This window comes from Molossus molossus, unplaced genomic scaffold (genome assembly GCF_014108415.1).
Source record: "Molossus molossus isolate mMolMol1 unplaced genomic scaffold, mMolMol1.p scaffold_m16_p_17, whole genome shotgun sequence".
Lineage (NCBI taxonomy): Eukaryota > Metazoa > Chordata > Mammalia > Chiroptera > Molossidae > Molossus > Molossus molossus.
The window spans coordinates 37,913,872-37,939,717 of record NW_023425352.1 but is presented as its reverse complement, the minus strand read 5'-3'; the positions used below and the strand labels follow the sequence as shown (position 1 = coordinate 37,939,717).

The following is a 25,846-nucleotide window of genomic DNA, read 5'->3' as shown; positions in this document are numbered from 1 at the left end:
TTTAATTAAAGTCCTGCTTATCCTCCCTCCCAACATCATTTTTGAAAAGGTTAAATAAGACCAGCCGTAATACCTACATCCCTGAAGTACGCTCCTTAACACTTTTTAACTTGATGCATTGCCATTTATCATTAAATTTCTTTAGCCAATTTAAGTCCCAGAAAGAATGTTAATATTGAGTGCAATTTGAGCTAAATTTTAATTAAGATTCCCTGAGACATTGTGTTAAGTGATTTACTATAATCAAAATTGATATCTCCTTTGCTACTCCCATCTTCTAATTTTCTAATGTTATCCACACACAAAAGGGAATGAGTTTGTCTGGCTTGAATAGTTCTCCATAAATATGCATTATTCATTTTGACAGTTTCTGGAAATAGTTTCCTTCTCCGTCCCCTTTAGGGCTGTGTCTGTCATTCTCACACAAGCCCCAGAATCATTTCATGAAATGCCTCCCCTCTGGCAACCACATCTATCTACCACCAAATGCCTAATCTTAGATTTAGCTGAATAAATGCAGACTCTCAAATTTCCTCTCTCTCTCTCCCTCTCCCTCTCTCTCTTCTGCTATTTCTATGCACATTTCACTCTAAATGCAGTGGGTGATAAAACTAAAAATAGAATATGCACAGTATATCCCCTTAGGCAGAAAGCATGTTGTTTACACTTCATCAGGATAGTAAATATAAACATTTAAATGAGCCATTTGTGAACACTGGGATTCTGAGACTGAATTCAACTTTCATAGTAAATGTGCACATTCACATTTTATCTGGAAGGTACCCCACAGTGTCCAGTAGTCCCCCCCTCAACCAAAAGGAGTCTGTTAATGATAAAGAACGTACAATTTTATGGAAGTTAAATTCAGGAATAAAAAATATATAAGAAAATGTCAGTAAATGAAAACATTTTTCTGTAGGTTTATTACAATCATCTTTTCTTTCTTTATTCCATAGAATAATTTTAATGCATTTTCTTATGTGTAAACTGAGGAGGCCACCTTTCTTTTTCCATCCATCACTTTTAGTATGATGAAAACAGAAAATGTTGTCAATGTTTATAAAATGTATATTATAAAATTTTCCACTAGAATTTATTTTTCCCCTTTAAGTAAATGTATATTTATCAGGAGTGTCAAGGGGCCTTATTTAACATATTAAATAATTATGTTACTGAAATGATCACTCTGTTTACACAAATAATGACCCAAACATAGTCTTTAACTAATAAATCCCCTTTTCTCTAAAGTGATTATAAATATGTGCAAATTTGCCTTGCAGATACTTATGTGGTATTATTTCAGGTACTCTGAACTGAATCCCTTCCCTCAAAAAAAATAAAATAAAACAAAAAACAGTTTTTTGGGTTTGCTATTCTAATTTTCTAATTAAATATTCTCCAATTAAAGATACATTTGTTTGATTTTGAAAAGGAAATACTCTAGGTCTTATTAGTCCTTTAGAAGTCCGTGTGAACAGATTATAATAATCTTTCCTAAAGCCAGTGTAAAGAAAGGGACAGGACAAGAGACTCTGGGAGCATTAAGAATGGAAAAAAAAAAAAAAAAAACGAGAGCCCAGAAAGGAGAGTAACTAAGGCAAACTTCACCTGTTTCATTTTCTCCAGGCCTGTCAGTAGTAAAACGTGTGTGTCAAGAACAGGACGTAAAATACAGAAAAGAACTTAAATTTTCTATAGGGATATTAGATTGACTCTAGAGCTTTCCTCTTTTTTCCTTTATTACATTAAAATAAAGGTAGTCTTCAAGATTCAAAAATTTTTTAAATCACTCTTACAAGGAAAAAGAAAGAAATCCTTCCTGCTGTTACTGCCTTGGTATCATAACAGAACACTGTAGCCTCAATTGAAAAAAAAAAAAAAAAAACCAAGAGTATATATGCCAAGAAAACTTTCTTTACTTATTTTTTGTCTTTGAGAGCAAGCTGCTTTTGTTGGGGGGAAAAAAATGACACAATAGTGAAAAGTTAAGTCCCAGAGGATTGATGTTGTGATTTTCAATTCCAGCTCACTGCAGTCGACGCAGACGAAGGGTCAAATGGGGAGATCACATATGAAATCCTGGTTGGGGCTCAGGGAGACTTCATCATCAATAAAGAAACAGGGCTTATCACCATCGCTCCGGGGGTGGAATTGATAGTCGGGCGGACATACGCGCTCACAGTCCAAGCCTCGGATAATGCTCCTCCTGCAGAGAGAAGGTAATTTATGTTAGAACCAACGCAGTCTTTTCATCGCTCCCATGTAACCCCATAATTAAATTTAAGAAGCGCAGCAAGCATTCTTTTATCCTATAAACATCTAAATTAGATCAGAAAATCAGAGAGACCAGATTCTCAGGAACTGCACATACTTATTTGGTTCAGTTGTGGGAAAAGGATGGTAAAGAGAAGATTAAACCACAAAGTAATTAACTATAATTTCACAGATATGAAGGATGCAGGTCTCTGTTTGGAGAGTAGGGCGGAAACTAGGAAATATCACAGGCATGTGTCTAATTCACTGCTGAAAAGCAGAGTTTATGGTAGTGAGAGAGGTCAGACACAGCAGAGACATGGGATGGCTCCAGGTTGTGAAGCCACCTGTCAGTGTCTGGGTAATCATTTAAGTACAGATATTCTCTCATACACATACATATATACATGTATATATGTACAACTATATGCATGTATATAGGTACATACATGCATATATACATGTGCATTTTGTCTATAGAATTTATCATTTATCTATAGAATATATATATATTCTGTATGTACATATGCAGATAGATGATAGATAGATAGATAGATAGATAGATAGATAGAGTGTGTAAGAGGGTAAAAAAAAGCAAAAACTTCTCACTGTTACAATTGCATTTATCTAGTCATCCACCTGAGATATCCCTTTTATTAATATCTAGTTTATTTCCAGATTTTCAGTATGCATTTCAAGAAAATATGAATAAATGTTAATGCATTCCTGTGTATTGCTGGCTTTTCCCCCTCTCACAATATATCCTGGAGATATCTTTCTATACGAATACTGAATAATTCCCTAAAACCTTTTTCACAAATACATACTATTCCTTTATATGTATGCAATACTGTTTAAGAAATTCACAGTTGATGGACATTTGAATTCCAGTCTCTCTTTTACTAACAAGAAAGAAATAAAGAACATTGAACACACATCATTTTCTGTGTGTTCAAGTATATCAATAAAATACATTCCCAGAAGTGAGACAAAGGATATATGCAATTGTAGGTTTTAGAGATAACCGTCAAAGTTTATTCTATGGGGTATGAAACAATGTACAATTCCAACTACCAAGTTGAGAATGGTTAATTCTACACTGTATCCCTAGATGTGTGTCCCACCAAACAGTTGGGTTTTTGCCAATTTGATAGGTAAAAAATAGCACATATGCTGTGTCCATTTGCTTATGAATAAGTTTGAATATAAGTCTTATGTTTAAGAGCCAGTTCTATTACTTTTTCTGTAAAATCTGTGTTCATAATCATTACCTATCTTTCTATTGATATGTTAAGCTCATGTTACAATTATTCTAGGTTTTCTTCTAGTAATTTTTTTGATTAATACAGTATGTTTAAATCTTTGCTGCATTTGGTATGTAATCTACTGTACAGGAAGAAGTATTGATCCACAAGACTTTTTTCAGGAAATTCCATCACTTTCTCCACTCAATACTGGGTATGGCTAAAATAGGTTTACAGTTGTGAGTACACAAAACACAGTTTATTTTTATATTGTTATTTATTAATTATTATTTTTCATATGAACAACTGCAAACCTAATTTTGCCCCACCTGTATATTGAATAGTTCATCTTTTTCACACTAATTTTAAATGTTACATTTATTGTATCATGCATTTTCTTATGTATATGAACATAATTCTAGACTTTCTCTTCTATTCCATTAGCTTACCTATTTTTTTCATGAGTAATTGTCACACATTTTTTATTAATTAATTTTTGTTACAGATGTTTCTCCTTTTTCCCCCCATTGTCACACATTTTTAATTGTTTTATGAGTATGCTTCGTGATATGGTGGTGCAACCTTACCTAAATGCTGTTTTTCTTAAAACATTTCCTGTTTAATTTTTCTGTTAATTTTTTTCTTTGAGTTTAAAAAAGTTAGCTCAGTGTTCATTTGCATGTGTTTTTTTAAACTGTATTTTTATTAAGAATATGTTAAATTTGTAAATGAATTACTTAGGGTTAAATTGTATAGTTTTGATGTTAAACTTTCAATCAAAGAACTTTCTTTTTATTTGTACACCTTATTTTATGTTTTTTTTTGTAGTTTTTAATCTTTTAAAATAATATTTTATACAAGTTCTATACATTTTTTGTTGGTTTGTTTCTGTATCTTATATAAATAGAGCCATGTTTTCTTTATTCTTCTCTTTGGTTGAAGTTTATATATATGAAAGCTATTAGTCTCTTTATATTAATTTTTAATTTACTTATTTAATTCTCATGTTTTTGTAGTTTTTAGTTGATGTCCCTATATTATCCATCAGTGTAATTTTTTAACAAGAAGACATTCTTTTTTTTCTTTCTTTATTGATTGATTTTTAGAGGGAGAGAGAGAGAGAAACATTGATGAGAGAGAACATTGATTGGCCCCATCCTGCATGCCCCCCTCTGAGGATTGAGTCCAGAGTCTAGGCATGTACACTGACCAAGAATTGAACCAGCGACCTCTTGGTGCATGGATTGATGCTCAACCACTGAGCCACACCGGCCGGGCTCCATGAATGTATTTTATAAATAGTGGTAATTTTTATATCCTTCTGTTCATTTTCTTTTTAAATTTTACTTGCTAGTTCTTCCAATAAAAATGTTTTTCTTGTTTTTAACTTGAGTGGGAATGCCTCACATGCTTCCTCATTATATTAGATTCTGGTTTTAAAAAAACTCAATATTTTGTTATGTTAAAGTATTTATTCATATTTTATTGACTTTTTAAAAATAAGAATGGTGATTTATTAAGGTCAAATAAATATCTCTTCTCTATACAGACAATAATGACTTTTCTTCTTGAGCTAATGGTGTGATGATTGATCTTAATATGTGTAATTCCTAAATACATCCATTTTACATTTTTAGTATGAACTTCATTAGGCCATGACATTTTAATTTTGAAATAAGCTGCTGGATGATGTTTGTTATTTTGTTTAGTGAAAGTAGTATGTGTGTTACTATACAGCAAGCATGAGTGAATTGTAAAAATGTCTAAAAATAATAAATAAGACCAAATTGGTTTTCTGGAAAAAGGAAACAACAGCACAAATGAATACATAATAAAATGAATAAATCACCAGCTAATCAATAAAAAAAGAAGAAAGTGCAAATTCACATAATAAATCCCAAGAGCAAAGTAATGCAGAAACAGAAGAAATTAAATGAATTCTAACAGACAACTTTTTAAATAATGCAGTATTTGAAAACATGAATGAACTGGATACTTTTTTAAAGGAGATATAATTTACCAAAATCGATCCCCCAAATTAAGAAATATTAAGAGAACAATCTTATTGAGGAAATAGAGAAAGTGCTCAAGGAGCTAATACCCAAAACTATACCAGGGCCAGGACAATAGTCACAAAACCATTGAGAGTGGATCTTTTCTATTTTCCCGCCTCACAGAGCAGAGAAAAAGGCAGTGTTTTCTCTGCAGCACATTCAAATAGGGGTTTTCTCTCTACATCCCACTTATCATAAATCATGGAGATTAAGCAGAAAGAACCCTAGTTTCTTTTTTTAAATTAATTAATTTATTTTTGTTACAGATGTTTCTCGCTTTTACCCCACTGATTCCCTCAGTCCCATCCCTCCTTTCCCTGTCCCCAGCTTTGTTGACCAGGTCCATTGTTCATGCATACATGCATATAAGTTCTGTGGTTTATCTCTCCCCCCAACCTCCTCTTCTGGGTATTGTCAGTCTGTACTCCACTTCCGCATCTCCAGGACTACCCCATTCCTCAGACTGTTATGTTCATAATATTCCACAAATAAGTGAGATAATATGATACTTGTCTTTCTCTGTTTGGCTTGTTTTGCTTAGGATAATACTTTCTAGGTCGCTCCAAGCCTTCTCTAAGGATAAGAGATCTTTCTTTCTTACAGCTGCATAGTACTCCATTGTGTATATGTACCACTGCTTTTTTTTATCCATTTGTCTACTGATGAACATTTAGGCTGTTTCCAGATCTTAGCTATTTTAAATAGTGCTCCTACAAACATGGGGGTACATATATTCTTTCTATTGGTGTTTCAGACTTCTTAGGGTACATTCCTAGAAGTGGGATCACTGGGTCAAATGGAAGTTCAATTTTTAATTTTTTTGAGGTAACACCATATTGTTTTCCATAGGGGCTGCACCAGTCTGCATTCCCACCAGCAGTGTACTAGAGTCCCCTTTTCTCCACACCCTTGCCAACACTTGTTGTTTAATGATTTGTTGATGGCAGCCATTCTGACAGGTGTGAGCAGATACCTTTGTTGTCTTAATATGCATCTCTCTGAGGAGTAGTGATGTGGAGCATGTCTTCATATGTCTCTTAGCCATTTGTATGTCCTGTTTGGAGAGGTGTCTATTTAGTTCCTCTACCCATTTTTTAATTGGGTCCTTTGTCTTCCTTTTGTTGAGTTGTATGAGTATTCTATATATTTTGGAAATCAACCCCTTATCTGATATGCCGTTGGCAATAATAATCTCCCATAGAGTGGGTTGCCTTTCCATTTTGGTAGTTGCTTCTTTTGCTGTGCAGAAGCTTTTGAGTTTGATGTAGTTCCATGTGTTCATTTTCTCCTTTGTTTCTGTTGCCTTAGGTGATGTATCAGTTAAAATTCTGCTGTGCATAATGTCTGAAATTTTGTTGCCTACATTTTCTTCTAGTATTTTTATGGTTTCGTGAGTCACATTTAAGTCTTTTATCCATTTTGAGTTTATTCTTGTGTGTGGTGTAAGTTGATAGTCTAGTTTCTTTCTTTTTTTTTTTTTTTTGCATGTAGCTGTCCTATTTTCCCAACACCATTTATTAAAGAGGCTGTCTTTACTCCACTGTATGCTCTTGCCCCCTTTGTCAAATATTAATTGAGCATATTGTCTTGGGTCCATTTCTGGGTTCTCTATTCTATTCCATTGATCTATCTGCCTGTTCTTGTGCCAGTACCAGGCTGTTTTGATTATAGTGGCTTTGTAGTATAATCTGAAATTTGCTAATGTGATCCTTCCAACTTTGTTCTTTTTCAAGATTAGTGTGGCTATTGGAGTCTTTCTGGTTCCATATAAACTTTTGAAGTATTTGTTCTAATTCTGTGAAATATGTCATTGGTATTTTGATAGGGATGGCATTGAATTTATAGATTGCTTTGGGTAGTATAGACATTATAATGATGTTAATTCTTCCAATCCATGAACAAGGTAGGTGCTTCCACTTTTTTATGTCTTCCTCTATTCCTTATTTCAATGACCTGTAGTTTTCTGTGAATAGGTCTTTTATTTCTTTGGTTAAGTTTATTCCAAAGTATCTTAATTTTTTTGCTGCAATGGTAAATGGGATTGTTTTTTCAGTTTCTCTTTCTGTGATCTCATCATTGGTGTATAAGAATGCCATCAATTTCTTGATGTTAATTTTATATCCTGCTACTTTGCCAAATTCATTTATTAAGTAGTAGATTTTTGATGGAGTCTTTGAGGTTTTTATGCCTAGAATCATGTCATCTGTGAACAATAACAGTTTCACTTCCTCCTTTCCTATTTGGATCCCTTTTATTTTTTCTTTTTGTCTGATTGTTGTGGCTAAGACTTGCAGTACTAGGTTAAATAAGGGTGGCAAAAGTTGGCATCCTTGTCTTGTTCCTGTTCATAAACAAAATGCTTTAATTTTTGCCCATTGAGTATGATATTGGCTGTAGATCTTTCATATAAGGCCTATATTATGTCAAGATATGATCCCTCTATTCCCAGATTGCTGAGCATTTTTATCAGAAATGGGTGCTGGATTTTGTCAAGTGCTTTTTCAGCATCTATTGATATGATCATATAATTTTTATCTTTCGTTTTGTTTATGTGGTGTATCACATTTATTGATTTGCGAATATTGTACCAGCCTTGCATCCCTGGGACGAATCCCACTTGGTCATGGTGAATAATTTTTTTGATGTATTGCTGGATTCAATTTGCTAGTATTTTGTTCAGTATTTTGGCGTCTATGTTCATCAGGGATATTGGCCTGTAGTTTTCTTTTTTGTAGCGTCTTTTTCTGGTTTTGGAATTAGAATTATGCTGGTTTCATAGAACGAGTTTGGAAGTCTTCCTTCTTCTTGAATTTTTTGAAATAGTTTGAGGAGAATGGTATTAGTTTTTCTTTGAATGTTCGGTAAAATTCCCTGTGAAGCCATCTGGGCCTGGGCTTTTGTTTGCTGGAAGAGTCTTGATTACATCTTCAATTTCTTCTGTTGTTATTGGTCTGTTCAAGTTTTCTATCTCTTCCTGGTTCAGTTTTGGGAGACTGTGTTTCTAGAAATTTGTCCATTTTACTTAGATTGTCAAATTTGTTGCCATATAATTGTTTATAATATTTGTTAACAATTTTTTGTTTTATTGTGTTATCAGTTATTATTTCCCCTCTTTTATTTATGATTTTGTGTATTTGGGTTCTCTCTGTTTCTTGATGAGTGTAGCTAAGGGTCCATCAATCTCGTCTATCTTTTCAAAGAAACAGCTCTTTGTTTCATTGATCCTTTGAATTGTTTTTTTTTTGGTCTCCATGTCATTTATTTCTGCCTTGATCTTTAGTATTTTGTTCCTTCTACTTGCTCTGGGGTTTTCTTTTTGTTTGCTTCCTAGTTCTTTAAGTTGTGAGGTTAGATAGTCTATTAGAGATTTTTCTTATTTTTTGAGGTAGGTCTGTAGTGCTGTGAACTTCCCTCTCAGAACTGCTTTTGCTGCATCCCACAGATTTTGTGTTGTTGTGTGTTCATTTTCATTGGTTACCAGAAATTTCTTAAGTTCTTCCTTGATCTCCATGGTAACCTATTTGTTGTTCAATAATAAGCTATTTAGCCTCCATGTGTTCAAATGTCTTTGCATGTTCTTGTTGCAATTGATTTCTAGTTGCATCCCATTGTGATCTGAGAAGATGCTTAATATGATTTCAATCCGCTTGAACTTGTAGAGACTTAATTTGTGCCCTAACATGTGGTCTGTTTTCAAGAATGTCCCATCTGTATTTGAGAAGAATGTGAATTCTGCAGTTTTGGTATGTAATTCTCTATAGATATCTATGAAATCCATTTGATGTAGCGCTTCATTTAGAGTCTGTGTTTCCTTGTTAATTTTTGTCTAGAAGATCTATCCAGTGATGTCAGTGGGTGTTGAAGTCCCGTACTATGATATTATTGCTCTTAATTTCTCCTTTGAAGTCCTCCAAAAGATTTTTAATATATGTTGGTGCTCCCATATTGGGTGCATATATGTTTACCAAGGTTATATCTTACTGTTGGATAGATCCTTTCAATATCATGTAGTGGCCTTCTTTGTCTCCAGTAATGGCCTTCATTTTTATCAGATATGAATATTGCTATCCCAGCTTTTTTTTTCCTTTCCATTTGATTGAAAGATTTTTTCCATCCCTTCACTTTCAACCTATGTGAGTCTTTTGTTGTGAGGTGGGTTTCTTGTAAAAACATATATGTGAGTCATGCTTTCTTATCCAGTCAGCTACTCTGTGTCTTTTTATGAGAGCATTCAAACTCATTCCCATTTAGGGTGATAATTGGTATGTGCTTATTACCATTTTTGTTTAGAGTGGTTCTATTTTTCTTCCTATTTCTTCTACTAATTACAGCAGTTCTTTTAGCATATCTTGCAGTGCTGGTTTGGTGTTAATATATTCCCTTAGCCTTTTTTTGTCTGGAAAGCTCTTTATTTGACTTTCTATTTTGAATGATAGCCTTGCTGGATAGAGTAGTCTTGGATGCTGATCCTTGTTTTTCATGACCTTGATTACTTTATGCCACTCCCTTCTGGCCTGTAGTGTTTCTTGTGAGAAGTCAGCTGAGAGCCTTATGGAGTTTCCTTTGTACATAACCTGTTGCTTAACTCTTACTGCCTTTAGGATTCTCTCTTTGTCTTTAAGTTTTGGCATTTTAATTACTATTTGTCTTGGTGTGGGCCTGTTTGGGTTTCTACTTGGGGCTCTCTGTGCTTCTTGAACTTAAATGCCTTCTTCCTTCACCAAGTTAGGAAAGTTTTCTGTCACTATTTCTTCAAATATATTCTCTAACCCTTTCCCATTTTCTTCCTCTTTCAGGACTCCTATGGTGTGAATGTTATTACGTTTCCAGTTGTCCCACAGTTCTCTTAAGTTGTCTTCCTGTTTTTTCATTGTATTTTCCTTCTGGTGTTCTGATTGTTTGATTTTTTTCCTACCCTGTCTTCTAATTCACTGATCCAGTCCTCAGTTTCCTCTACTCTGCTGGTTAGTCCTTCCAATGTGTTTTAATTTCTGCTATGTCATTCTTCATTTCCACTTGTGTTCCACAGTGTTTCTATATCTTTACTCATGGTGCTGATATTTTTACTCATGCTGTTGAGCTTCTTCAAGATCATGGCTCTGAACTCTACCTCTGATAATTTGCTTAACTGCATTTCATTGTTCTCATCTTCGATAGAGTTCTCTTGTTCTTTTATTTGGGCCTTGTTTATTTGTTTCACCATTTTGTCTATCTCAGTTGGTTGTGTAGCCTGCCAAATTTTCCCTGTGGGTGTTGGTGTTCTGCTGTTTGTGGCTTCCTCTAGTGGGTTTGGATGACCCTGGGTGGGGCCACGTTAAACACCACTGTCAAGTCTTACTTTCCTGCATAGATTTGCAAGCCCTCAATTAGTTTGTGCCCTAACATGTGGTCTATTTTCAAGAATGTCCCATGTGCATTTGAGAAGAATGTGAATTCTGCAGTTTTGGGATGTAATTCTCTGTAGATATCTATGAAATCCATTTGATATAGTGCTTCATTTAGAGTCTGCAAAGGTTCAGTTTTCCTCTAGTTTTTTTCCTGCAGGCTAGTAGTCCCAGTTACTCAGTGCCTTGGGATATAGTCCTGGTGTTTTATATAAGAGGATTTCAGAGTTTGTTATAAATATTGATTGTTAATGAGCCTCAGTTTGCATTTTTTTGCCTCACTTGGGAAAGGTTTAATCTCCGAGGAGAGGGGAGTTGTTGCTTTTCCCCACAGCTCTGGGAAGGAGCACACTGGCCACCATCCTTTGTGGCTGCAACTCAGCAAAAACTCTGAGTGCCCTCCAAATCCCCAGTGTCCTCACAGAGTTCCAGCCCAGTCTGTCCTCCCTCTGCCGTAGCCCCCAGGTGGGTGGCTGTGGCTATTTTAGGGCTCTGTCCCAGCTTTCTAAGCTGTGGATGGGGCTTGTTCTTTATTCCCTAAGGGCGCTGCTCACAACTAAGACTGCTTCTGTCCATAGGCTCCCAGCCCACCACCCTCTAGTGCCTCCACAGAACCTACCAGTGTCCCTGTTTATATGGTCCTGTCCTGCTGCTTTACTGTTGCTTTCTTTGGAGGATTTGTCTTTATTTTAGTTGTAATTCTCATTTTGTCCTGGGAAATTGTGTAGTTTCTATTCATTCCACCTGCATTTTCACATCTTCTATGCCTATCTTGTGGGCAGCTGGGTCACACAGACCTCTCTGTCGCCCCCGCACCCTGCAGGTCCCGTGGGTAACTAGATTGCACAGTCCCTTTAGGCACCCAGATCTATGCCTATCTTATGGGCCACTGAGTCGCACAGGCCTCTGTGGTGCTTCAGTACCCTGCAGGTCGAGAGGGTAACTAGATTGCATAGTCCCTGCTGGGTAGCATAGACCTCTCTGATACTTCAGCACCCCACAGGCCCTGTGGATAACTGGATCGCACAGTCCCTGGTGTGTTGCACTGGCCTCTCTGGTGTCTTACACCATGTAGGTCCCATGGGCAGGCAGCTGGATCACACCAGTCTCTCTAGGGCTCTGGCTTCCTACTACTGTTGTGGGCTACTGGGTCACAGAGGCCTCTCTGGTGCCCCAGCACCCTGCAGTTCCTGCAGGCGGGCAGCTGGATCGCACTAGTCTCTCTAGAGCTCTGGCTTCCCACTGCTCTTGTGAGCTGCTATATTGCACAGGCCTCTGTAGAGCCCCATGTCCCGCCGCTGCTGGTGGCTGGGGAGTGCTGCTGCTCCATGGGGCTCAACTCCTGCTCAGCTTTTGCTGTAGTTTTTGGGATGGGTCTCAGCTGCTGGTCTGTGCTTCTGTTGCCTGGGGATGGATGTCTGCTCCCCAGCCTCTGTTGCTGGGCATATATCTCGACTCTAATGTGGCTGCTACTGTGGGGGATGGTGCTCGGCTCCCAGCTGTCCATGGCTTCCAAGACCGACACCTTGGGAACTCCACTGCTGTGCACTGGTCTGTGTTGACACAGAGTGTCCACTGGTCCGGTGGTGCCAGGTGTTCTGGTGGGCTCGGGTTGCTGGGCCCTAGCTGCTCCCACTACCTCCTCCCAGGGAAGACCCAGGATCTTCCAAAAGAAGACCTCCCTGTGGAGCAGGGAGAAGCACCCTGAAGAGCCACTTACTGCGGTAGCCAGCTGCTCCTGTCCACAGCACAGGAACTTTCTGCTCAGTGGCTCTGCACTGCTTGGGTTTGGTTGTCCACCTTCAGGTCCACTCACACTCTCTCACACACTAGCTCACTCTCTCACGCACTCACCCTCCCTCTGGTCCTGCCCACCGCCATCTTCCATAGTCAGAACCCTAGTTTCTCATTGATGTTTCTAAGACTGGTCCAGCTGATATGGCGCAGTGATTGCATGTCAACCCATGCACCAAGAAGTCACTGGTTTGATTCCTTGTCAGGACACATGCCCAGGTTTTGTGCCCAATCCTCAGTGTAGAGCATGCAGAAGGCGACCATTTGATGTTCTCTCTCATCAATGTTTCTATCTCTCTCTCCCTCTCACTAAAAGTAAAATATAAAAGGAAAAAAATAAATATTTCTGAATCTGTCCTTTTTTCTCCTTAATACTCTCCCGTTTAATCTGAAAGGGATGTACCATTCATTTCCTTTTCTTGACACTGTCAACTACAGATGACAGATCCCTCTTCCATGATTTCCTCTTCTCTTCAACTTCACCTCCCACTGTTATCTGCAGTATCACAGGTCACTCTGTGAGAGTTTAGTTTCTAACTGCTAGACATTCACTTCAACTTTGGTCAAAATTCTTGGTGACTTCAGTATCCACTATGTGGTTTAAAGCATCTGCAAACTTGTAATCACCCTGGAGACAGGCTCAGTGCCTGTCTTTTGTCCAGACTCCAAACATGATCTTCAGCTACAACTCTAAGCTCGATCTTGAAAACATACTCAGAAACCAAGGATGCCTGCTCTTTTCATAATTAACATCTCAATCCAAGCTACTGTTCTCTCCAGTTCAGTGTGGAAAACCTCCTCTAATTAGAAGGCTAATTAGGCTTTTTCCTTAGCCCTCTTCAGTGGTCTGCGTGATTCTGGTAACAATATGATATTTTCCTTTGTTCAAATTTTCAGTGCTTTTACATTTCACTTTGAAGTAAAAGGCAAAATCATTAAAAGGGCCAATGGGGTCCGGCACAATTTGCCATCTGCCACCAGCCCCAGGACACTCCCTTTTGTCACCTCTGGTTGCCGGGTCTTCTGGTCAGTTCTGTTTCTTTTGGTACACTCCAGTTATCTCACTGGTCTCTTCTCTGTCCTTGAGGCTTGCAAGTACCCTCAAACCTTCAAACTCTATTTTCATCTCCTCTCAGACTACACCAGCTATTACCCCAGATTTCTCCATAGCCTCATTTCCACAGGATTAGAACCCAATTATCACTTTCTCTGTGAAGTCTTCTCTGACATGCCCCTTTCCTGGCATTGTTTTTATCTACTACACTCATCACCATGCAACAGGCTGTATGTATTTTCATTTAGAGTCTGAAGTTTATTGTCTGTCTTGCCTCGTCCCCACTAGAGCTAGTTAACAAAGACGTGAATCATTGTGGTTTGGTTATCTCATGTCAGGAGGACAAAACTGTTCCTGGAATGCCCAAGATTCTTAACAAACATGTTTTTGTTTTGTTTTGTTTTCCTAGGTTCTTAACAAATGTCATGCTTGGTTTTTAAATCAATCAATTTAAATACAGGAAAGTACAATACAAAACTCAAATATCTCTTTAGGTTTCTCAAAATGTGAAGGCTGATTTGAAATTGTTTTTTCTTCCCTTTTGGTATACAGTAATTCTGACTAATTTTGTTTCTAATAAGTAAAAATGATAATAAGTGTCTGTGAGAGTAAGATTTTCTATTCAGTGCAACATACTAATTATATACCTGCCATTTACTATATTCTGGGGATACAAAGGTCAATATGGTAACATAATTTGCCAAAAAAATAAGGTGTAGTAATAGAAATAGAAACTAATTAGATTTAGTTTAGCATAATACATTTGAGATTGAGATAAATTCTTGGCTTTTTTTTTTTTTTTTTATCCTCACCCAAGGATATTTTTCCATTTTTTGTACAGATAGAGTGGGAGGGAGAGAGAGGAAGGGAGAGAGAGAGAGAAACATTGACCTGAAGGGACACATCGAGTGGCTGCCACCCGCACGACCAACCAGGGCCGGGGACAAACTGCAACCGAAGTACGTTCCCTTAGCGGGAACCGAACCCGGGTCTCTCCGGACCGCAGGCCGATGCTCTAACCGCTGAGCCAAACTGGCCAGGGCTAAATTCTTGGCTTTTGAGGCATTGATGAGGACATTGCCGTAATGACAGGATCCTTAGAAGACCTCCTAAATAAGATGAGTTTAGGAGACTGACTAGAGATTATCCAGGTGAAAAGATTATGTCACATTTACTAGCCTTAGAGATCTGAAATAGGTTGGTGCTTATGGATACTTAAAAGTCATGACCAGTCATTCTGATTAAAGGAGGAGCAAGACAATTATAGGCCCTCTTGTGAAGCATTTAATTTGCTTTGTGAAAAAGCTTAGACTTATCCAGCTGATGGAAATAATCTTTGAAAGAAGTTTAAATTAGAAAGTCATGTGAAATTATTTTAGTTTCAGGAAAACCACTCTTTTGTCCCTCTAAAAGAGACATTTTAGAGGGACAAAATTGTAGTCAGAGAAATTAGAACACCACTGGAGGAGTCCAGGAAAAATGTTGTTGCTGATGGCTTTTTTGGGCATGTTGGGAAGAATAGAGACATGGAATTGTCAAAAAAGAAAAAAAAAATCTCCCAGTTTTTCTCTGAATGACTGAGTGGCAGTAATGTTAAATGGTGCACATGGTTTAAGTGAAGGGGATTAGTTCTGTCCTGATCACATTTAGTTGGACTTGTCCATAGTTCATCTATCCAAACAGCAAACAGATGTATATGCCTCACGGTGAGAAAAGGGTTAAGGGCTGTTTCTTGTGAAAAAACGTATCAAATACTTTTATGTAGTGAGTAATTACAGAATCTAAAATAAGAGTCAAAGTTTGAATGAATTTTGAATAATAGCTTTATTCATGCTGAGCTACCCTTAAAAGAAATTAAACATGATTGATGCTATTTAATTACCACACACTAGGGCCCGGAACCATGCAAGCTATTTTATATATGAAATTTCTACTTTTAACAACATTAGGACACTTGCATAACTATATCTATGTTTGCAGATGAAAAATTTGAGTCTGAAAGAGAATAAGTGACTTGGCTAAGTGCTAACTTGCCCACCTTCCCACCCACCCAGGAAGCAAGTACTAGAATCACAACTTAAACTCAAGACAGATTCTGAAACCTTCTCCTCTACTCTATTGTATGTCTATAACCCCATGTAATAATTATTCTGGAGAAAAAAACTACAATTGCTTAATAACAATACTAATAATGCTGATTATATGAATATTGGTACCTGCTGTTTTTATCATTTAAGCCCTTTAATAGTCGTTATTTTGTTTTGTAATTTTTTTCATTGAAGATGCTAGGCTAAATAGATCTGGTGTAATTTATATGTACTTATATATTATAATGAATGCATTTTTAACCACTTTATAACTTAATAAGTGAGATTTTTATAATCCACTATTAGTTCCTATTTGCAAGTCATATCACTGATTTGCCTAGATAAACTATTACCTACAATAATTGGTATAATGCAGTTGACTCTTTAACAACATGAGGCTTAGGGAAGCTGATCTCCAGCAGTCAAAAGTCTACATATAGCCCTGGCCAGTTTGGCTCAGCGGTTAGAGTGTCGACTTGCGGTCCCAAGAGGCCCGGGTTCGGTTCCCGCTAAGGGCACGTACCTCGGTTGCAGTTTGTCCCCGGCCCTGGTTGGTCGTGCGGGTGGCAGCCACTCGATGTGTCCCTTTCACATCGGTGTTTCTCTCTCTCTCTCTCTCTCTCTCTGTTCCTGTCTCTCCCTCCCACTCTACCTGAACAAAAAAAAAAAAAGGGAGAAATGTCCTTACTCTCTTCATATGTGGATTCCCAGCCACGGCGTTGACTCTGAACCAACTCAGGTGTGAGTCATTTAAACTGTGGTCAATTGAAAAAAAAAAAGCATATACATGGACTTGTACAGTGTCAACTGTAATAGGTTTTTACATGTGTAAAAGTGTATTTCACTCCAGGAAACAAAGTGCCATCTTCAGAATCTGAATATGCAGACCTTTTCGGTGACACTAGGCATTAGTTGTTTTCTTTACAGACAGTGATTTTGGCACTGGAAGATCACCTAATAATATTTGGTCAAACATCAAGTAGGACCTGCAAAGAACATGCCTCAATTCTAACTGCTGGGATAATGCCAAGTTCCCTATAGGATACTGGCATGAGCTATTTTCTGGAGGAAAATTAATCCTTCAAGTGAGCTGATGAATGAACTAAAGTATGAGGCTTTGCTTTCAGTATTTCCAAATGGAAGGAAGATACTATTGGAAAATTATGAACATAAAATATAGCTTGTGACACAATTTACAGATTGACCCAGCCAGCAGCAGTGGCATGTAAACCTCATTAAATAATAACATTAAAAATACAGTCATTTATCTTAATCTTTTTAAATTGGTAACCTCCATTCATAAGTTTAAATAACATTGACTCTCAAAATAAGGTTGATATGAATTTATTTTTTTGTTATTCTGACTGAGTGAACTAGCAAAATATTAAGAGTGTAAAAGGAGCAATTGTCTATGATGTTTTTGTTTTGGGTTATTTAAGTCTTTGATAAGCAGAAGAGGACAGATTAAAAATAAAAACATTAAAAAGTATTAAATGTTAGAATATAGTACTTATTGGTATATGTAGGTCTCCTTGTACTTATTACTTGAATTAAATTATATAAATATGTATTTATTCTAAATATGAATAAAATACTATTATTAGGTGTTTATGAAGACATAGAGACTACAGACAGTCTCTTCTCCCCACTCCCTAATATCTTATAATAAAATTATTATAAAACAATTGATACATGGCATGACATACTTACTTGAGTCCCCCCCCCCCCCTTTCTTTATGGATCTAAGGCTGTATCTAAATAACACAAGGTTAAATCATCCATTTGCAAATAAAATTATGTTCTGTTGTAAATATATATTCTTTAAAACAATACCACATGATATACCTAACATAAATAACAAATGAAGGTGGTATTCATTTAAGCAAAACTTTACTGAGTTTCCACAGGCCCTAGCCTCTTAGAGAGGAACTGGAAATATAAGGTCTTTGTCCTTGCAGCACCCATATGGAAGCACAGGTAAATCTGGACATGCAAAAGAAGATAATTACAAGTTCAGGATAATTTGGGTTGGAATGATAATGTTATAACCAAGCAAAGAGAACAATATGAGCAGACATGGGGACATGACAAAGCATCTGAGCTTATTACTAACCTGCTTAAAATCTATCAACCAATCTCCTCTGTTGTCAAGATGAAATGCAAAGCAATAAATATAGTACATGAGTACCTAAATGATCTGTCCCTTGCCTACCTCTCTTTGCCTTACTTATATCCTTTTTTTAGTCATATAAATATTAGTTTTCTCATTTATTGCTTTGTAAATTTGTACATTTTTTCCTGTCTGTAATGCCCTGTGGTTTTCACACCTAAATACTTCTTGTATCATAAAACTCTGTCCCTCTAACTTCCCCTGAGAAATCTCTGATCTCCTATGTTTATTTTAAATTTGAAATCTTTGCTTCCTACAGATTCCACTATGACTTCCAAAATAGTAAAAGAGACCTGTGAACATTGAACTGAAAACATAGCTTTTCTAGCACAATATGGCTGGAAGATAAATTAAAATGGAAGATAATTTCTCTGTTTTAAGAGTACGGTCCGGAGAGACCCGGGTTCAGTTCCCACTAAGGGCATGTACCTCGTTTGCAGTTTGTCCCCGGCCCTGGTTGGTTGTGCGGGTGGCGACCACTCGATGTGTCCCTTTCACATCGATGTTTCTCTCTCTCTCTTCCTCTCTCTCCCTCCCACTCTACCTGAACAAAAAATGGAAAAATGTCCTCGGGTGAGGACGATAAAAAAAAAATTAAAAAAATAAAAAAAAAAAAGAAGAGTACAAAACAATATAAACACGTGTCATCTTCATTTTAGTAACAAGGTAGAAGTGTAGTTACAACTAAACACCTTCTAGTCTATTGTTGTCTCTCGTCCTGCCAGGATCGGTGCAACACAATGAAACTACAAGAACACGCTGCTTGGAGTGAGGGGGAGCTTTGCAAGGGAGCAAATTTTTCCGATCTCTGGATGCAGTCCAATTTATTTGCAGATTGGTACCCCCAGGTCACAAGTAAATTTAAGTAAATTATTTCCTTGAGATGGCTTTACTGCAAACATACACCCTAACTTTGTCTCTTGCGTTTTTAGGGAAGAGACCTTGAAGCCAAAAGATAACAAACCCTTATTCACATGCAAATGAAGCACCCAATACATCTGGGTGGGCCAGGTTTCCCCCTGGGCTAGGATTTCGAGAATGCATTAACACAAGGTTGAGAGTGTTTAACACAAGGTTAAAAAATGTCCATCTTCCAACACCCCAACCCCACAGTCTATGTTGACACATAGAACAGAAATTCACCATGTAGATCATGCAATCCTCTAAATGCATCTCTTACTACTATTACTGTCATCTCCAAAACAATGACTTATCATTTTAAATTATACCATTTGCAAGTTTAAGCCTTTGAAGTCTATCTTCCCAGCTACTTCTTTATTCATATTTTATTTGGTCTTAGAAAAAAAACAAAGTGCTATGGATGAAGTTTCACACATGATATAAATAATTAGCAAGACTTGGAAATCATTTATAAATTCCTGCAAGATAACATTGTAATTACAAACTGAGGATGTTTTATATTCACACTGAGAGACATACATCAGATAAGGAAAAATTCTATGATTTACTCCTCCAATTTGTTCCTGTGAAATGTGGAAAGGACAGGCAGATTTTGAATTCAGAAGCCTTGCCTTTTAGTTTATCTGCAGTTGCTAATTAACTGTATAACCTTAATTAAGTCACTTAATCTTTTTGATTTTCTAATCCTCTTTTGTAAAATGAGAGTTAAATTAGTGGGTTTGTAGGGTCTCTCAAAAACCGTAAGATTATCTGAGAAAACACATCACCTCTCTTGTTCTACTTTGATCTTCATTACCAAATGAGAAAGAGAAAAGCTTTGCAATTTTCATTTTTAGAAATAGTATGTATCTATATTATATTGGCTATATTATAAAAATAAAATTTGTATTATACAGATGCTCAATTTTATGCATTAAACACTAGCCATGAAAAGTACATATAAAATGTTCACATAAAATATTATTTATCTAGTTACTGTACTGTTTTATTGTGTACTTAACTGATACTGTTGAGTTACTACTGTATATTACAGCACTATTGATACCATTTTATTGTTAATGCTTTTGGTATTTGGTTTTAGGAATACCGACACTATGACACTATGCTGACATCAGGGAGAACGAGGAGATAACATTTAAAAAAAAATAACTCTCAAATGGATTGGTGCTTATTTAAACACATTGTAGGAAAGTGCCAGAATTTTGAAGATGAAAATATAAGACCTTGCAAAATGTAAGACCTTGAAATATGATTTTCCTCAAATAACTCTAAGATCCCAGACTAAGGAGGTAAAAACACAATTAGTACTGTAGCATTTGAATTATTGTGGAACGGAGGCGGGGGAGCAGAGGAAGGAAGGCAAATGAGGAGATGGTCATAGTGGACCACAGCGGTTCTCTGCGTTCTGCTTTAGGATTAAGGGCCTTTTTATTTTGCATTTTTAAGCTCCCTTTTCTGTGACAAATACATATGGTTGTAGTCCTGTGGTATAAACAATTTAGCCCCCCACTGGGAAAACAGTCAAAGGGGGAAGAATAACGAAATGTTACAAAGTAATGTAAGTTTAGTGTAAAGGATACTTTCACAGATTGGAAAAGACTTATATTCTGGTAAAGATTTTCATAAAGTATTCCAGACTCGTAACTGAAGATCTAAAGAATATCAAAAGCAGAAAGAGTCTAACTTTTTTTAAGTAAACTTTGAATTTGGAGTACGAGGATGCTCTAGGTTAAAAAAATAACAATAACTGAGGAAATCTCTCACTTACAAGGTTATTGAGGAAGCTTTAAGTCAATTTGTAAAGGAATCACTTTGTGACTAAATTAAAAAGCAATTGAGCCCACATGTTTTACTGCAAAGAAGTTCCGGTGCAGTGGTCTTCAAAACTGAGTGTATGTTTGTGAAGCCTTGTATGTCTATGAAAATGTAGACTCTTATGTCCCATGCCAAAAGAATCTCATTCAGTATGTTCACACCCTAAGACCAATAAAGCTCTACTCTGGGGAAGGAGTGACTGGACACCTTGCCTGTAGGTATTTAGCCTAGAAAAGTGAAAGGATGAAATTAAAATGTTTAAAATATGATAAAGAACATGGTGATTATGTTAAATGCAAGCTTATTTACCCCATTCTATTAATAGTTTTAAAGCTTGTTTTGAAAAATTATCCATAACTGATCAATGTTTTTATAGTGTATGTATATATAAACACACATGCATACACCCAAGTACACACAAGTATAAATATATAATCTAAATTAATCCTTGTGCTAAGCTTAGATATTGTTATTCTCATTTCAAAGGCTTGGTTGTTAAAAAATATCTTGAAAAGAAACAAAATTAGAATTGCATTAAATTTAATGGCAATTTTTAATAATAAAGTGGTGAAATCAGAGGCAAGGATTAATGCAGATTCTTTTACTGATTATAAAAGTCTAAATAATTTTAATTTAAAATGTGATCTGGAAAAAGCCCAAATGTCCATCAGTAGATGAATGGATAAAAAAGCTGTGGTACATATACACAATGGAGTACTATGCAGCTGTAAGAAAGAAAGATCTCTTATCCTTTGAGACGACATGGAGGGACCTGGAAAGTATTATCCTAAGCGAAACAAGCCAAACAGAGAAAGACAAGTATCATATGATCTCACTTATTTGTGGAATATAATGAACATAACAGTCTGAGGAATGGGGTAGTCCCAGAGACGTGGAAGTGGGATACAGACTGACAATACCATACCCAGAAGAGGGGGTGGGAGGAGAGATAAACCACAGAACTTATATGTACGTGTGCATGAACAATGGACATGGACAACAACGCTGGGGACAGGGCAGGGAAGGCAGAGGGGGGAATCAGTGGGGGGAAAAGAAGAAACATCTGTAACAAAAATAAATTAATTAAAAAATAAATAAATAAAATGTGATTACTTTGAAACAATATTGTAATAAATACAAGTTTGAGACTTTTTAAAAGTCACTGCAGCTTTTTGGAAGTGCTTAATGTTCTATAGGTAACTACTCTACTGAGGATGTGTTTAGAAACAATTAGTATTTAGATATATTACAAGACGATAAGCTATTAAAAACATATTTAGTGCCTATGATCTGTATTTATTTCAAAATTCTTTCAAAAAGTAGACCATGTTATTATAATAATTTCAGAAAAATGTTTTTGGTGACCATGCCTTTTAATTGACACATTTAATAAAAAGAGCTTTGAGCTACTCGAATAAATTCCAGCTCTCCAAATAGAAATTATAATCATGTGTTTTGAATAAAAAGTCATAATTTTGTTAAAATAAGGTTAAAGCATACAACTCAGGCAGTAATAGTGAGTCTAAAGATAGAAGACTAACTTTGTAAATGGCCAGGTCTTATTAAAATATTTTAGCCAATGTTTTATCTGTATAAGCCATGAACATCTTGCTTCTTTAGCTTTAGTTGTGTAAATACATTTCAGTGTTGCCCGGTCAGGTCAGTGTGGCTGAGTGGATTGAGTGTCGTCCCATGGACTGAGAGGTCCAGGTTTGATTCCAGGTCAGGGCATATGCCGGCTTGTGAGCTCAGTCTCCGGTGGTGGGGTGGCATGCAGGAGGCAGAGAAGATGTTTCTCTCTCATCGATGTTTCTCTCTCTCTCTCCCTTCTTCTCTCTCAAAAATATTAAAAAAGAAAGAAAGAAATAAATTTCAGTGTTGTCAAAAGTATTGGTTATGCCAATTTAAAGTGTTTGTTCTTATAATAAAAGATTCTCTTCTTATCCTTCAAAAAATTTCCCATCAAGCCCTGGATGGTTTGGCTCAGCGTTTGGAGCATTGGCCTGTGGAACAGAGAGTCCCTGGTTCGGCCCCAGCTAGGGGCACGTACTAAAAAAAATAATAATAATAAAGTTTCTATTAATGGAAGGTTTAAATGGAATTTAATTTCTAGTTTTTCATACACTCTTTAAAGATTTTAAAACACATTATTTTTGTTTGCAACTATTTTGCATAGCAATTACTGTATGATCCTGACTCTTCACATGCATTTGCATTAAGTCATTGATGTCAGCAACAGACCTAATAAAACAAAGCCTATGCTTTGTTTTGTGTGTTATTTTAATCAGTACTTCTCCTGCTGGTTTAATAGGAAGAGAGCCCGAAGGACGGTTCATATTAGCACATATTTACAGAATGTTTTCTTGCTATTAAAAAGGCATTACAAAATAGTCAGAGGTTAAAACAAGTTAATTTATTAGCCTCATTTGGACAACTACTTCTTTTTTAAACTCACACTATTAACATAAGCAGGAAAAATCTGTACCTGAGGCATTTCATTTCCTCCTAAGATAATTTGCTCAAAACTTTATATTTTGATAGTAGCTTTTTCCATCCTTTTATTCTGCATTACATTATTATTTTCTACAAAAACTCAAAATTTCCTCTGCTGTAAGCCCAACAACAGAATACCACATGCCTTCTGCCATTAAACGTGGTGTCGAGTTTTACCCATCTTGTTGGTTTCTCTGTCTCTGCAGGCACTCCATCTGCACCGTGTACATTGAAGTGCTTCCTCCAAACAATCAAAGCCCTCCCCGCTTCCCACAGCTGATGTACAGCCTGGAAATCAGTGAAGCCATGAGGATTGGTGCTGTTTTATTAAATCTACAGGTATGCTCCTTAATGTATAGATATAAAGTTCTACAGAGGCAGCCTTGAAGACTAATGGGTTTATATTTGTGCCAGGGGAGGAAAAAACTCACATGTCTGCTTATACTCCAGTGAATGAAAATTCCATCTGGAAAGAAAACCAGGGGCACTATGGATGCAGGGTTTCTATGGCTAATCTATTCTATTGATTGCCACAACTGAAGAACAAATGTGAGCTAGCAGGGATTATCTGCAATCATTACAAGAGAGAATGAAGGGAGTGGAGACATGCACTTGAATATTTTGTACTTTGCATCCAAAGAGTCTGCAGCTGACTATTATTTTCTGTCTTGGCTCCCTTTGCCCTGGCAGGATTTATTTTTGCTGCAGTGTTATATGGAGAAAATAACTTTAGATACACAGGCAGATGGTAGACATTCTAATTCTGAGGCAGATTTCATTCTGTGGCCATGGGCAAATACTATCTTTGCTGTGCCTCAGTTTATTTATTTAGATGAAGAGGATAGGTTTAGCTGATACCTTCATTTGCAGCTTCTGATTCATGGGCATATGGATTACTTGCCGGATGTTGGCTTGGTTTTCACTTTTCATATGTTCCTGACTAAAACATGTTTGGCCAGAGAAAGCTGTACCTTCAACTGAATTGACAGCCTCCAGTTGAACTGCGTAGTATGTTGGTAACTGTCACCTGCTTTGAAAACCATAAGGGCCATGACATGACATATTACTTTACCTATACATATTCAGAGGACAGAGGATGTATCCTCTGGTGCTACATGGGAAGAACAGGAGTTGCTGACAGGAGAATTCAGGAAGCTGATCTTGAAGGTTAAGGAAGCTTTCAATGATTTAGGAAAATCCCAGTGTCAGTGTTTACCATCAGATGAGGTGACATAAAGCGCAGCTACAGCTTGTTTAAATCCCGTTTAAATACTGACGTCATTTCCCTCAAACCAGGATGATGCAAAAATGAATATTCTACAGGATGTTTGCATTGGAAACGATGGAAAAATAAATGAAACACAGATTATCCAGATGTGGAAAGTGAATCTCATAGAAAGTAAATGAGGCCTAAGAACAGTTGACTGAATTCTCATCATTTCCAAAATAAGGTTCATTCCATTATATCTCACATATTATTTGAGGCAGCTAAAATTTGGTTGGCGTTACCTGATATGTACTTTTCTGTGACTCTGTTCTGGTGTCTATTTTGTCTCTTTTCTCCAGGTAACTAGAGAGAGCTTGCTTTTGTTGTTATTTACTATTAAACCACGTGGGAAACAAAATTGTATGAAAGTAGACTTATTAGTAATAAGAAAATTGGGGGCTTTTAGTGGAGAAAATAAAAATAATAAGAAAAAAAAACACTGCAGTTTCTTTAGGAAGGAGAAAATAGCTAGTTAAATCATTAAAATGATAAAATATGGAAAACCTAATATTAAGATAAGTACATTTAATGAAATTCTTTTATTTACAGATGTAAGGATTTATTTATATAATCAAGAAGTAAAGAATAATAAAGATCAGATTTATTAGGATCCCGCCAAGAAATTTTAAATGTTTTACATGTAAATATTCCTTGAGAATGTGCCTGTATATAATTTAACTTTCTATAAGATAAACATCATTTCCCTCATCAGATGGCTCAGGTTTCATTCATTTCAATAGATCCCAGAGAGACTCTGGGATTGTATTATAAGGGAATAATTCTACTTGAGAGTTAAAGATGAAAGAGTTGGCCTTTTTCATTTTCCAAATTGCTCTAGTACAAAAACTGAGAAAATGGTTGAAATGACATGTTTATTCACCCTTTGTGCTTCTGGTAGAAGCAAAAATAAATTAAAAATGGTGCCAATTGCAGTGGCAGTCTCTATTAGAAAGGCCTAACTCCTTCAAGGCCGCCAGCTATTCACTTTGGCTCATGATCAACTAAGATTGAATTTTAACCAGTGACCTAAAACTCAAAAAGCTTCCATCAAATTACTCTTCCAAAGACTTCTAATAACAGAAAGCATCAGAGGTCTTCCTCGCTGCTTCCCCAACTGTTTCACACTTGGGACTACTACCCGCCGCTGATTCACTGCTCAGTTTAGAAAAACAGAATTTGTGGGGACATATTTTCAAAGATAAGAGCAGACTGACTTCAAAATCATTGGTTTTGGCTGAGATCAGAGTGGTTTCTTTCTGGACTCTAATACTTGTTTCTCGACTTCCCCTTTTAAGTATTTTCTTTGCATT

At 36.5% G+C, this 25,846-nt stretch overlaps 1 protein-coding gene across 2 annotated transcripts in view; it reads left to right on the top strand.

Moving 5' to 3' along the window:
* The window catches only part of PCDH15 (protocadherin related 15), a 737,327-nt gene that overhangs the window by 454,992 nt on the left and 256,489 nt on the right, over positions 1–25,846 (top strand). For both annotated transcript variants that reach the window (XM_036264711.1, XM_036264710.1), the window contains 2 exons: positions 2,026–2,219; positions 23,476–23,608. In XM_036264711.1, the coding sequence (XP_036120604.1) occupies positions 2,026–2,219; positions 23,476–23,608 (327 nt within the window). The remainder of the gene's footprint in view (positions 1–2,025; positions 2,220–23,475; positions 23,609–25,846) is intronic.